Source organism: Helianthus annuus, chromosome 3, assembly GCF_002127325.2.
Source record: "Helianthus annuus cultivar XRQ/B chromosome 3, HanXRQr2.0-SUNRISE, whole genome shotgun sequence".
Lineage (NCBI taxonomy): Eukaryota > Viridiplantae > Streptophyta > Magnoliopsida > Asterales > Asteraceae > Helianthus > Helianthus annuus.
In genome coordinates, this window is record NC_035435.2 from 106,447,701 (window position 1) to 106,461,357 (window position 13,657).

General features: G+C 38.3%; 1 protein-coding gene across 1 annotated transcript; it reads right to left on the reverse strand.

Annotated features, from left to right (window-relative positions):
• Positions 1–1,850: 1,850 nt before the first annotated feature.
• LOC110885167 (probable membrane metalloprotease ARASP2, chloroplastic) lies at positions 1,851–12,371 on the reverse strand. Its single transcript, XM_022132855.2, has 2 exons — positions 11,811–12,371; positions 1,851–2,906 (listed from the first exon to the last, which is right to left on the reverse strand). Exons 1-2 carry the CDS (start codon positions 12,277–12,279, stop codon positions 2,041–2,043), a joined length of 1,335 nt encoding a protein of 444 aa, XP_021988547.1. The 5' UTR covers positions 12,280–12,371; the 3' UTR covers positions 1,851–2,040.
• Between the last annotated feature and the right edge of the window lie 1,286 nt (positions 12,372–13,657).

Genomic DNA, 13,657 nt, shown 5'->3' on the forward strand with positions numbered 1-13,657 from the left:
TCCCGTTAATTTTAAAGGGAAAGAACTTTTAAAATTGTACGATTTTTAGAATAGGCTCACTATATTTTACCTTTATGTTTATACCATTAGTTATTATCTCATTAGTTAGCGACGTAAACGTTGATATTACTTACCTTTTTGTGATGTCTAGATATAAAAAGATTCGTATGTATGATACAGTAAATGCAAAAAATATTCTACACCAATTATCGTCTCATTTTTCTCATTCCATTAGTCTCTTTTCTAAACTAGATTGTTGACATAGCCTGTGGCGGTGCAACGCCTTGGTTGTTTATAGCCGACGACATGTTATGCGATCAGTTAATCATACGAAAACGTGTGTTTCGACGTGTGTGATCTAACTAAGTGTAACCTATAGCACTGTGGTTACAGTAATGACGTTAACGTGTGATGCCCGCACGTGACATTACACATTTTTTTGCTTTGTTACACGTTACGTTCGTGACATTAACATAATTAGACAAGATAAAAAAAAGAGCATGTCTCGGGCGTTATGATGTAAAGTCGTAAAAGTGATTTAAACAGTGATAGGCATTAACGTGGTTAGGTATAGATAAAAGTACACTAATGTTTCGAATGTTGCAGTGTAAAGTCGTAAAAGTAATTTAAACAAAATGAAATGTCAAGTTGTTAAGTAGGAAAAATTGGAGAGTCAAAGTTATCAATTACCAAAAGTTAGAAGTGAATGTGTAACTTACTTAAAAAAATGGGTGTAGTTGTGAAAATTTATAGATATTTTTGTCCTATTGTGAAAGTTTGGGGGTGTTTTGGTCCCAAGTTGAAAGTCTACGGGTGTTTTGTTCCTAAGTTAAAAGTTTGGGGGTGTTTTAAGATAGAGTAAATAAATTGTTGCAATATTTGTAGCCAAAACCCAAAAGGGTGCCAACGTTGAAGGTGAAAGATGGTCTTGGAGATGGTGACATCGTTCGGCGACGACAAACAATGGTCGTGGGTGTTGCTCACAGTTTAAACCCATATTTATTTACCAAATCTTTTAAGGGCGACACATTTACGATGATGGAGATGATGACGGCGGTCAGAGACAACAGTCGTGGTTGCGCCGGCCGTGGAGGCGACCATTAGGTGGTGGTGGCGAGATGCAACAGTCGTGTGTGTTGCTCACCATATGAACCCGTTTTAAGCTAGCAAGTTTTTTAAGAGTGACACATTGACGGGGTGAAGATGGTAATGGTGGTTGGTGACAATGAGGGTGGTTGTGCTGGTGGCGAAGGCAACCATTAAGTGACACTTGCGACAGTGATGGTTGCGACAAACAATGGTTGCGGGTGTTATTCGCCATTTGAACTTTGTATAAGTTGGCAAATCTTTTAAGAGTGACGCATTTTGACCAGTTTGTTTATACTTGAGTCGACCCAAATTAACCCATTTTATAATTTGTGTAAAACCAAAATTAACCCAGATGTATATTTTTTACCCAAATCAAAATATACGGATGGGTCATACTTAGCGAGAGTTGGTAGACTCACATTTAACCAACTTGAGAGAGACAAGTGGCACATAAAATGTTCGAACTGAAAACGAGCATACATTTCTCTGTACTCGAATGCAGGATGTTTGAACAAATATCACTATTCTGTGTCAAGAGCATGTTGTTATATTAGACTTCAGCTATGCAGGCAGCGGTGAAGCTTGAGATTTCCGACACAGATCGAAATTACGAGGTCTGCTAGTTATAGATTTATTTCCAACTCAAAACACAATTTGAAATGTGCAATAACAGCAACATATGATCTATTGCAGAATTAGAAAAACACAAAACAACAGCAAATAATTAGCAGAAAAATATGAAACCAATCTACCTAAACAGATGCTGCAAATGAATCTTGTTTTGTAATATTAACACAAATTAAAGTATGTGGATGTATCTTCTTCTATCTTTAATTCCAGTGAGATGAATATAACATCAACAACAAGGAACGTATATCATAAATCACATTTAAGAACCATCCAACTGGATATAACACAAATAATACAACAACGGATCGAAACAGTACCTGATCACAACAAATCCTTGATGAAATCGAGGTTTAACGTGTCACGAATAATAAGGAAAATACCAAGAACGAAGACGAGTGTAATCCCCGACGACATTATCCCTTGTTCCACTTCTAAAGGGAGCTTTCTCCCACCTCGTATTGCCTCAACGAGAATCAAAGCCAAAGAACCCCCATCTAAAGCAGGCAACGGAAGCAGATTAATCACTGCAAGATTCAGATTCAAGATGGCGGCAAATTGATACAACCCGTTAATATTCGACTTTGCAACTTCTGCACCGACGGCTATGATTGCAACAGGACCCCAAACCTTGCTTGCAGTTTGCGAAAATTTAAGGAATGTTTGTTTCAAACTGTCCACAACGTTAAACGTTAATCCCCAAAACTCACGCCCCGTGAAACTAAACGCTTCCAACACGTCTTTCGGCTTCTCGTTCAAAATCTTAACATTCGGGGCTAACTGGACCCCGATTCGTCCACTACCGTCTAAATTCTGATCCGGCGTAACCTTGATAAAAAAATCCTCCCCTCCTCTACCCACCTTAAAAAGCACACTCGATTTCGGGCTTTTCTTAATAACATCAACAACTTGAGAAACCGAATTCACCGAATTTGGGACAGATTTCGGTATCTCAACGTCGTTAACCGAAAGAATAACGTCCCCGGGTAACAACCCGTCTCGGGAAGCAGCCGAAAAGGGGCGAACCTCGGGCACAACGACACCCGGAAACGACTCCTGAATAGGCATTCCAACAAACACTATGTGTAAAAAAATAATAACATATGCAAAAACAATATTGGCAATCACACCAGCTGAAATCACAAGCACTCTATCAACAATAGGCCTGTTTTTCAACAAATTCTTATCATCTACAGGAATAATCAGGATCTTAAAACTAAAGGTCAGGTGGCCTTTGCCACTGACCAAAACCCGCATGTCCCAAGAATGACCTTACACCCTTAACATTTTTCGGTGGTGGCAAAGATGATATTACCCTTATTTTTGCCTTATCCACCTCCATTCCCCTTTCCGAGATCACATGGCCTAACACAATTCCCTCTTGCACCATGAAATGACTTTTCTCCCAACTAAGCACTAAATTTTTCTCAACACATTTTTTTAAAACTTTTTGTAATTCGTTGAGACACGATTCAAAACTAGTGCCGAAAATTGAAAAGTCATCCATAAACACTTCAAGCGACTCTCCAACCATTTCCGAGAAAATACTCATCATACATCGTTGGAAAGTTGCCGGTGCATTGCACAAGCCAAATGGCATTCGCCGAAAGGCAAAGGTACCATATGGACAAGTGAAGGTGGTCTTGTGTTGGTCATCCGGGTGTATTGCTATTTGGTTGTAACCCGAATACCCGTCCAAAAAGCAGTAATATTTTTGACCCGACAATTTTTCAATGATTTGGTCAATAAAAGGTAGCGGGAAATGGTCCTTAGAAGTGGCGGTATTCAATTTGCGGTAGTCAATACATACACGCCACCCGGTGACCGGTCGGGTGGCAATTTGTCCACCATTTTCATCCTTGACTACTTGAATACCGGCCTTCTTAGGCACAACTTGGGTAGGACTTACCCAAGCACTATCCGAAATCGGATAGATAATTCCCGCATCCAACCCTTAGGTTCGGATTCTACCGCCTTTGAGCTTCTCTTGTCGGTTTTGCATCTTCGGTGGTAATAATCTTGTGCATGACGATTGATGGACTAATTCCTTTGAGATCGGCAATCATCCATCCAATAGCTCCTTTTTTCTCTTTCAAAACTTCCAACAAGGCTATAGGGTTAAACCCTAAAAGAGAAGAACTAGGAGAATATTTGGAGAAGATAGGAGAATTTCAAACTTCAAATCTGATTTACTTCCTTCATATTACGTACATAAATAAGTAAATAACCCAAACAATTACATTAGACTCCCTAAACTACTAATAATTAGTAAAATACCCCTAAACTATTATTCTTCACGTAACGATACTTCCCCCTTAAAAGATTCTTGACCTCAAGAATCACAAAATAGAGAAAAAAAATGCAGCATCCATGAGTTCTTTTGGGTCGACTCATTCCAGGGTGGACGCCATTCGGTCCTTCCAATTGCAATCGGAGAAATCCTAGCGATGCGCCATGGTGGGCGCCAATCATTTACGGAACTCGCCTTTGCCTTTAAACACGCACCAAAAAGATTGTTGTTAACAACGTCAATTATATCATCATCTGGAAGGGTATCAAACTTCCTACCATATTTGACATGAAGACCTTGACGAATAGGAACAGCATCACTGTTCGGAACCAGTACGCCAGCCTTAACAACATTGTATAGTCTAGTTTTGGGTTCTTCGCAAGCGCCATTAGCAAGGATTATGTAAAGTGTGTCTCTATGTTTTCTTCCTTTATGAAGAACGGTGTCTTCATTGAAGGGCTGGAGCTTTTTCACTGTCTCATGTAGTGCAACAATGGAATTATCATTGTTAATATTTTCATCAACAACAATTATGTCTTCTGTCTTCCGAGTACTCGTCCGCGAATCATCGCTAAACAGCCCTTTATCAGGGCCGCCTCCGCCGCCGCTAAAACTGCCACCGCTTGAATGCTCCTTGAGTGCTCGTAAGATCTCTTCTTGTTGTTTCATCGACTGTTCTTGTTGTTTCAACATGGCGGCTAGGGTTTCTTGGAGATTTGAGATTGCCTTGCCATGTTCCTTGAGAGTGCTGTCAATTTCTTGATTGCGAGTGTTAGTTATGCTAATCGAAAGTAATTCCGACCGGAGATCGGAACGGCTCTGGTACCCTTGATAGGGTTAAACCCTAAAAGAGAAGAACTAGGAGAATATTTGGAGAAGATAGGAGAATTTCAAACTTCAAATTTGATTTCCTTCCTTCATATTACTTACATAAATAAGTAAATAACCCAAACAATTACATTAGACTCCCTAAACTACTAATAATTAGTAAAATACCCCTAAACCATTGATAGGGTTAAACCCTAAAAGAGAAGAACTAGGAGAATATTTGGAGAAGATAGGAGAATTTCAAACTTCAAATCTGATTTCCTTCCTTCATATTACGTACATAAATAAGTAAATAACCCAAACAATTACATTAGACTCCCTAAACTACTAATAATTAGTAAAATACCCCTAAACTATTATTCTTCACGTAACATGATGGAGAGTGTGAAACACAGGTGCTAAAGTGTTTATCTTACGTGATTTAATCATTTTTACGTGATTATATGCTTGGAATTGGTTTATTGCGAGTATCTGTATGTTTGCAGGTTAAACGCGTGAAATGGGTGAAGTTACGGAGTTTAGAGATGATGCGGAACGTCCGAAGCTGCTAAACAAGGTGAATGGCGATGTTCGGGACGTGTTTTGGATCATAAAATAGCTTGGCATTGGAAGCGTTATGAAACATTAGAGTTGAGGGTCCTTTATGCCATTCCTGGAAGTTTAATGTTATGGAAATATAAGAGGCATGTGAAGTAAAGAAGTATAGGGGGTGAAATGTCAATATGGGAAAGTTGATTTGAAAGTTCACAAAAGAAACAGAAACAACAACATGGGGCTTACGGTTTTAGTTGAGGTTTACGGTTCATAACTCAACTCCCAGGGTGCAAAATGTAAATTACGATGTGATCAAATGTGAACACATTTAATGTTGAGAAAGGGACACGTGAATGGTTGGAGCTGCCATATTCCAAAGGGTATATTATTTTAATAAAAACAATCAAGGAATTATCAATATGAGGTGCACGTGATTGTGTATGGTGGCCGAGTTAAGGGTTCTAAAGTGGGCTTCCATCATCCACGAAATTTGGGCCTCATATATACAAAAGATTGGCGGCAGACTTGGGGGAAGTCGACAACTTTGGGGGGAAGCTCTAAAAAGACTCGTCATCACACATCATAAAGAAAAAAACATCATCGATAATCACAATCCACGCAAATACTGATTCGATCGATCATGCGTTCATCTTCCTTTCAAGCTTTTGAGGATTGCACGCACGCCATGAGCGGCTAGTCATCCCGTGACCGTCTCCGGGACTAGGGTTTATGTTTGAACATTGGGTTTGCGTATGTTAAGACTTTTTGGATTAGGATTCGATTAAACATTCGGTTAGTCGTTCATATTGTTTCTTGTTTTGATTAAACAATTTTTTATTATCGTAATCATTTTTGTTCATCAATTATTTGGTTTGTTCATCAACAACCGGGATTAAATTCTAGGATGTCATTGTTTTAAACCTTTAATCATTGAACTCGATTATGTTTATGAAATCTGAAATTGGTAATTAATTGGACTACTATTCATTTGCATCAATCTTTCGGTTTCGATCGTGGATCATTGCAATCAAATATATTGTCCGTTAATTATTTATCAAAACAAGTTTACAAATCATGTCTATGTGATTTCCAACTGGTAGTAACTAAGTAAACTGATTTTATACATAACCTGAAAACCCGGAGATTGGTCATTTCTCTCATTACTGTTTACAAACACAATTTCAAATACGTTCTCATAATTACTCTCACAAAACTGCAAAAAGCAATTAGGTTTTAATTTAGATAGTAGATGATAATTGAAACAACGAACTTTTACACTTTCCACTGATTCCCCGTGGATTCGACACCCTACTTGCCCTTTACTAGTAAAAGGTGAATAGGACACTTTTTAATATATTTTTGACCGACCTTACGACATCGATCATAACACACACTCACCCCATGAACTCACAAATAATTCATTCCAATACATCTGCTGCTCTAATCGCTATATTCCGTTACCGGTATTTGGCGGTGGTGTTGGTAGGCTTAGAAGCCGTGTTGGTGGTGGGCCTGATGGCATCAAAACTTGAAAAGCAACAGATATGAGATATGGATGATGTTGGTGTTCACAACTATGAACAAGTTCTTTTGACTTTTAATTTCTCCATCTTTTGGTCTCATGTTCTATTTCTTTGTACCCAAAAAAGGTTCTGGTAAATGTTGAAGGAGATGAAAATTCACATTAGCATTAATGAGAAACTCTTGATCTTTACTATATTTGAATTGAATATGATCGATTTGGGTGTTTGTGCAAAAAAAATATATTTTATGTTTTAGGATTTTGGATATCCGTTTTCAAAGCCGTCCTCGAAAACTCTTGAAAAAATTTAGGCCTCGGGCAACGAAAAGAATTGGGCCCAAAATTATGGTTAAGGGTAAATGAATTACAAAAATAAAAACTAAGTGTTCGAGCAAAGACTTGAACTTGAGACCTATACACTATCTTGAGATGGTTTTTGCCACTACACCACTAATACTTTTTTGCATAATAAATGGATAAATATACTAAATATATAATTTAATAAATATATACAAGATTATAAAGACTTTTCGGGCCCTTTAAAATTTTGGGCCTCGGGCGTCGGCACGGGTTTGCCGGGCCCAAAGCCGGCCCTGCCGTTTTAGTATCCGAATCCGTATCCGAAATTTCGGATATCCGAAATTTCGGATACGGATTCGGATAACGAAATTAACTATCCGAAATTTTCGGATATCCGACATTCGGATATCCGAATTTCCGGATATCCGGTTTTGAACACCCCTAATGCATACTAGTTTTTATCAAATGTTAAAGGTTGCATTTGTGTCAATTACACCTGTGAAACTCACCAACTTTATGTTAACATTTTAAGCATGCTTTTCAGATAAGTGAACGGTGCTTCACGACTTATGGAGTATTTTGCATTCATCAATGAGCGGTGCCTTTTATCGGGTTGTCCTGTGTCCTCCATATACTTTGGTTGTATGAGTCAAAACCCTTTATTATGCCTTTTGGGTTTTGGTAAGTCTGCGCTTCGTCAAAGTAATCTTTCATCACACGAGCGTTTGCTGACATTAGGTCTATTTCCGTATATTCTCTTGGCAAAATTTGGTGTGGAAGCCGACTAATGTGTTTCATATACCTCGCTGCGAGTTGACACGCACTTGTAACGGCCTCTTGCTCGACCTCCTCGTCGGTCGACTCATCTTCATCAGCTAAAAACTCTTGTAGTAATAATTGGCAGCGGATGAGTAAGATGTGGGGGAATCCATTTTTGGAGAAGGTGGCGTGGTGTTGTGTTTATTTTTGAGGTATTGTGGGTTATGAGTGTGTTATATAGATATTGAACTAAAAAAAATATATAGTCGGTACCCTACTGTTGCCCAACGTTTCATTGGCCAAATTCTTTTCAATCCAACGTGTTTAAGGAATCGCCCAACAAAAAAATTCACCAAAAACACCCCGGGGGCGGTGACGATGGCGTGGAGGGCGTTTTGGGGGGAAAACGCCGAAACCCCTTCCACTACTGGTGGGAACACAACAAAAAAAACTTGTTAACAAATTGAAATTTCAGAACATAAAAAAGATGAGTTCAAAAAGACATAAAGGTAGACTCATTACTTAAAAATGAACATACAAACTTTAAAATTTAAATAGATGATCTTCTGAAAAATAAACTTGGTTAGAGTCAAATGACGTAACGTGAAAGATTAAATTGTAATCATTAAGTATGACTTCCGTTAATTTTAAAAGAAAAGAACTTTTAAAATTTGGTATAAACATAAATGATGATTTTTGGAATATGCTCACTATATTTTACCTTTATGTTTATCCCATTAGTTGTTATTATCTCATTAGTTAGCGACGTTGATATTACTTGCCTTTTTGTAATGTCTAGATATAATTGGTAGTATGATACATTAAATGCAAAAATATTATACACCATTTATCGTCTCATTTTTCTCATTCCATTAGTCTCTTTTCTAAACTAGATTGTTGACATAGTCTATGGCGGTGGTAACGTCTTGCTTGTTTATAGCTGACGACACGTTATATGATGCGTTAATCATACGAAAACGTGTGTTTCGACGTATCCGATCTAACTAAGTGTAACCTATGGCATCCTGGTTACAGTAATGACGTTAACGTGTGATGCTCGCACGCGACATTACGCAATTTTTTTAGTTTGTTACACACCTTACGCTCGTGATAATAACGCAATTAGACATAGATAAAAAAGAGCATGTCTCGGGCGTTATGATGTAAATTCGTAAAAGTGATTTAAACAGTGATAGGCATTAACGTGGTTAGGTATAGATAAAAGTATACTAATGTTTCGTATTTTGCAGTGTAAAGTTGTAAAAGTAATTTAAACAAAATGAAATGTCAAGTTGTTAAGTAGGAAAAATTGGAGAGTCAAAGTTATCAATTACCAAAAGATAGAAGTGAATGTTTAACTTACTTAAAGAAAATGGGTGTAGGTGTGAAAGTTTATGGATATTTTGGTCCTATTGTGAAAGTTTGGGGGTGTTTTGGTCCCAAGTTGAAAGTCTACGGGTGTTTTGTTCCTAAGTTAAAAGTTTGGGGGTGTTTTGGTCAGTGGCAAAGGCCACCTGACCTTTAGTTTTAAGATGGAGTAAATAAATTGTTGCAGTGTTTGTAGCCAAAACCCAAAAGGGTGCCAACGTTGAACGTGAAAGGTGGTCTTGGCGATGGTGAAATTGTTCGGCAACGACATTCATGGCGACGACAAACAATGGTCGTAGGTGTTGCTCACAGGCGACGACAAACAATGGTCGTGGGCGTTGCTCACAGTTTAAACCCATATTTATTTAGCAAATCTTTTAAGGGTGACACATTTACGGTGGTGGAGATGATGACGGTGATTGGCGACGACAGTGGTGGTTGCGCCACCTGTGGAGGTGACCGTTAGGTGGTGGTGGCGATATGCAACAGTCGTGTGTGTTGCTCACCATATGAACCCATTTTAATCTAACAGGTTTTTTAAGAGTGACACATTGACGGTGGTGAAGATGGTGATGGTGGTTGGTGACAATGAGGGTGGTTGTGCTGGTGGCGAAGGCAACCATTTAGTGACGGTTGCGACAGTGATGGTTGCGACAAACAATGGTTGCGGGTGTTATTCGCCATTTGAACTTTGTATAAGTTGGCAAATCTTTTAAGAGTGACGCATTTTGACCGGTTTGTTTATACTTGAGTCGACCCAAATTAACCCATTTTATAATTTGTGTAAAACCAAAATTAACCCAGATGTATATTTTTTACCCAAATCAAAATATACGGATGGGTCATACTTAGCGAGAGTTGGTAGACTAACTTGAGAGAGACAAGTGGCACATAAAATGTTCGAACTGAAAACGAGCATACATTTCTCTGAACTCGAATCGAATGCAGGAGACCTATAAGTAATGAAAACGTCTCAACAGCAGGACGTTTGAACATATAGCCATAGTTTGCCAGGTCAAAATTTATTCATCTGGAGCTCAGATTTCAAATTCAACGAGTTTTCCAAATCTTTTGATTGTAAAAAAGACACGTACTAGAGTAATTTACACATTTGTTTAAGCAGTTAATTTCATTCGCATACTTCCAAATTTAGAATTTCTCTATAAGGAAGCTTGATGTCTCCTTATTCAACAACATATTACTATTCTGTGTCAAGAGCATGTTGTTATATTAGGCTTCAGCTATCCAGGCAGTGGCGAAGCTTGAGATTTCCGACACAGATCGAAATTACGAGGTCTGCTAGTTATAGATTTATTTCTAACTACACAATTTGAAATGTGCAATAACAGCAACATATGATCTATTGCAGAATTAGAAAAACACAAAACAACAGCAAATAATTAGCAGAAAAATATGAAACCAATCTACCTAAACAGATGCTGCAAATGAATCTTGTTTTGTAATATTAACACAAATTAAAGTATGTGGATGTATCTTCTTCAATCTTTAATTCCAGTGAGATGAATATAACATCAACAACAAGGAACGTATATCATAAATCACATTTAAGAACCATCCAACTGGATATAACACAAATAATACAACAACGGATCGAAACAGTACCTGATCACAACAAATCCTTGATGAAATCGAGGTTTAACGTGTCACGAATAATAAGGAAAATACCAAGAACGAAGACGAGTGTAATCCCCGACGACATTATCCCTTGTTCCACTTCTAAAGGGAGCTTTCTCCCACCTCGTATCGCCTCAACAAGAATCAAAGCCAAAGAACCTCCATCTAATGCGGGCAAAGGAAGCAGATTAATCACTGCAAGATTCAGATTCAAGATGGCTGCAAATTGATACAACCCGTTAATATTCGACTTAGCAACTTCTGCACCGACGGCTATGATTGCAACGGGACCCGAAACCTTGCTTGCAGTTTGCGAAAAGTTGAGGAATGTTTGTTTCAAACTGTCCACGACGTTAAACGTTAATCCCCAAAACTCACGCCCCGTGAAACTAAACGCTTCCAACACGTCTTTCGGCTTCTCGTTCAAAATTTTAACATTCGGGGCTAACTGGACCCCGATTCGTCCACTACCGTCTAAATTCTGATCCGGCGTAACCTTGATCAAAAAATCCTCCCCTCCTCTACCCACCTTAAAAAGCACACTCGATTTCGGGCTTTTCTTAATAACATCAACAACTTGAGAGACCGAATTCACCGAATTCGGGACGGTTTTCGGTATCTCAACGTCGTTAACCGAAAGAATAACGTCCCCGGGTAACAACCCGTCTCGGGAAGCAGCCGAAAAGGGGCGAACCTCGGGCACAACGACACCCGGAAACGACTCCTGAATAGGCATTCCAACAAACACGATCTGTGCAAAAATAATAACATATGCAAAAACAATATTGGCAATCACACCAGCTGAAATCACAAGCACTCTATCAACAATAGGCCTGTTTTTCAACAAATTCTTATCATCTACAGGAATATCACTATCAGGATCATTATCAGGAAACCCCACAAACCCACCTAAAGGAAACGCTCGTAACGAATACTCAACATTGTTAGCATTAAATTTAGCTAAAATTGGACCAAACCCAACTGCAAATTTACTCACATGAATCCCCTGAAGATACGCAGCAAGAAAATGACCACTTTCATGAACAACAATGATTGCAGTGAGAACAGAAACAGCTTCCAACACAGATTGAGCACTCTCAAAGTTACCAAAACCGAAGTCTGCTAAGGCTGAAGGTTTAAAGGTGTTGTTTTTGGTATGTGGGTATGTGGTTTTTTCATGTGGGTATGGTTTTCTGTGGAGAAAAGTGAGATTTGAAGATGGGTATGATGAAGGTGGAAAAGGGTGAAAGAGGGATTTGGGTTTTGTGTTGTGGAGTCGAATGGTGGAAGAGGAAGATGGTGATAAGAGAGAGAGGTGGGTTAACATGGTGGGTTTTGAGGTTGAGCTTAATCTTCTACAAAGGAAAGTTATACGAAAGTGTTTTGGATAATTGGTGTTTTTGGGTGTGCGGATGGGAAGTGAGTGATGATATGTCTTGATTCTATTCTATGTTTGATGGATTTGGGTTGACTTTTTACGGTCAACGTTATTTTCTTTTTTTTCTGTATACTCTTTGCTTTTGGGCCTCTTATGTAGTTTCAAGTTTTAGTTCTTGGCCTAGTATAGTTTATGCCCCATTTTTGGCTTGCTAGACTTTTAGCAAAGCCCAACTCTTATTATGTGAAGTTAAAGGCTTACAATGTATACATAAAAACCATTAAACCCTGCCCGTAATGTCGGTTCCTCTATACATGTCCTTACCCACAAGTTATAGGAATAATGGATTTTAATAATTCAAACTATTACTTGTTGGTTGACAACAGTTCTAACTTTAAAAATAACCAGTGGTGATCCCACCTTTTCACATATTGTAAGTTGTAACCTAATGGACTTTTACTAAAGAATCTTAATTTCCTTTTGTCCCCTTATCCTTTTCAGTTTAGTAATGGTCCATTGGTTTACAATATATGAAAGGTGGGACTACCACTGGTTATTTTTTAAGTTGGGACCGTTGTCGGCCAATGGCTAATAGTTAGGATTATTAAAATCCATTATTCCCAAGTTATGAATACCGCACTCCATCAAGGTGAAATCATTCTAGACTCTCTACTCTCTACTCTCTATTCTCACTCATACTTACACTCATTTCTCTCTCTAGAGCGGATGCTTATTCGCACGTTGGAGAGTGATTACGAGAAGAAAACCCCACACCTCTCCTTCTCGTAACAAGTCTCACGACGTTGTTTAGTTTTTGTAGATCACTCATGTCACACCCCAACCAATGGCGGAATCATTGGAGCGGGACTTGTTCGAGATTGTAAGAGACTTCATAACACTATTTTGTGACAATATTTAAATAAACCACTTTCATTTTATAAATATCAAATTGTCAAACATTAAATAAATTCAAATAACAACATGTTCGAAACATAGCAATAACAAAATTTGATACAACATATTAAACCTAACACGTCTATATGTGTATCTAAGCATCGTCGCTACTTCATTTCATAGCAATCATTATCCTCAACCTGTAACATGTTTAAAATAAATTTCAATGCAAAAGCAAAGGCGAGTATACAAGTTTGATACGTACATAGCATAATAAGATGATTAAACAATTCCTCATGACAAGCATGTGATACAAGATAAACCTTAAATTCGGCATGTGTTTAACGTATCAAACCAATGATGAAACGCAGTATGCTCATGACATAACCACAAGTCCACGGGCGGTGCATTAATCCTATAGCGCTATATATGT

What these genes read in the sequence shown, in the direction of transcription:
- LOC110885167 (XM_022132855.2), bottom strand. Translation starts at nt 12,279, where the DNA reads ATGTTAACCCACCTCTCTCTCTTATCACCATCTTCCTCTTCCACCATT. An exon ending in TGATAGTGATATTCCTGTAG is followed by an intron (nt 2,907 to 11,810) that starts ATGATAAGAATT and finishes TTATTCCTGTAG; the next exon opens with ATGATAAGAATTTGTTGAAA.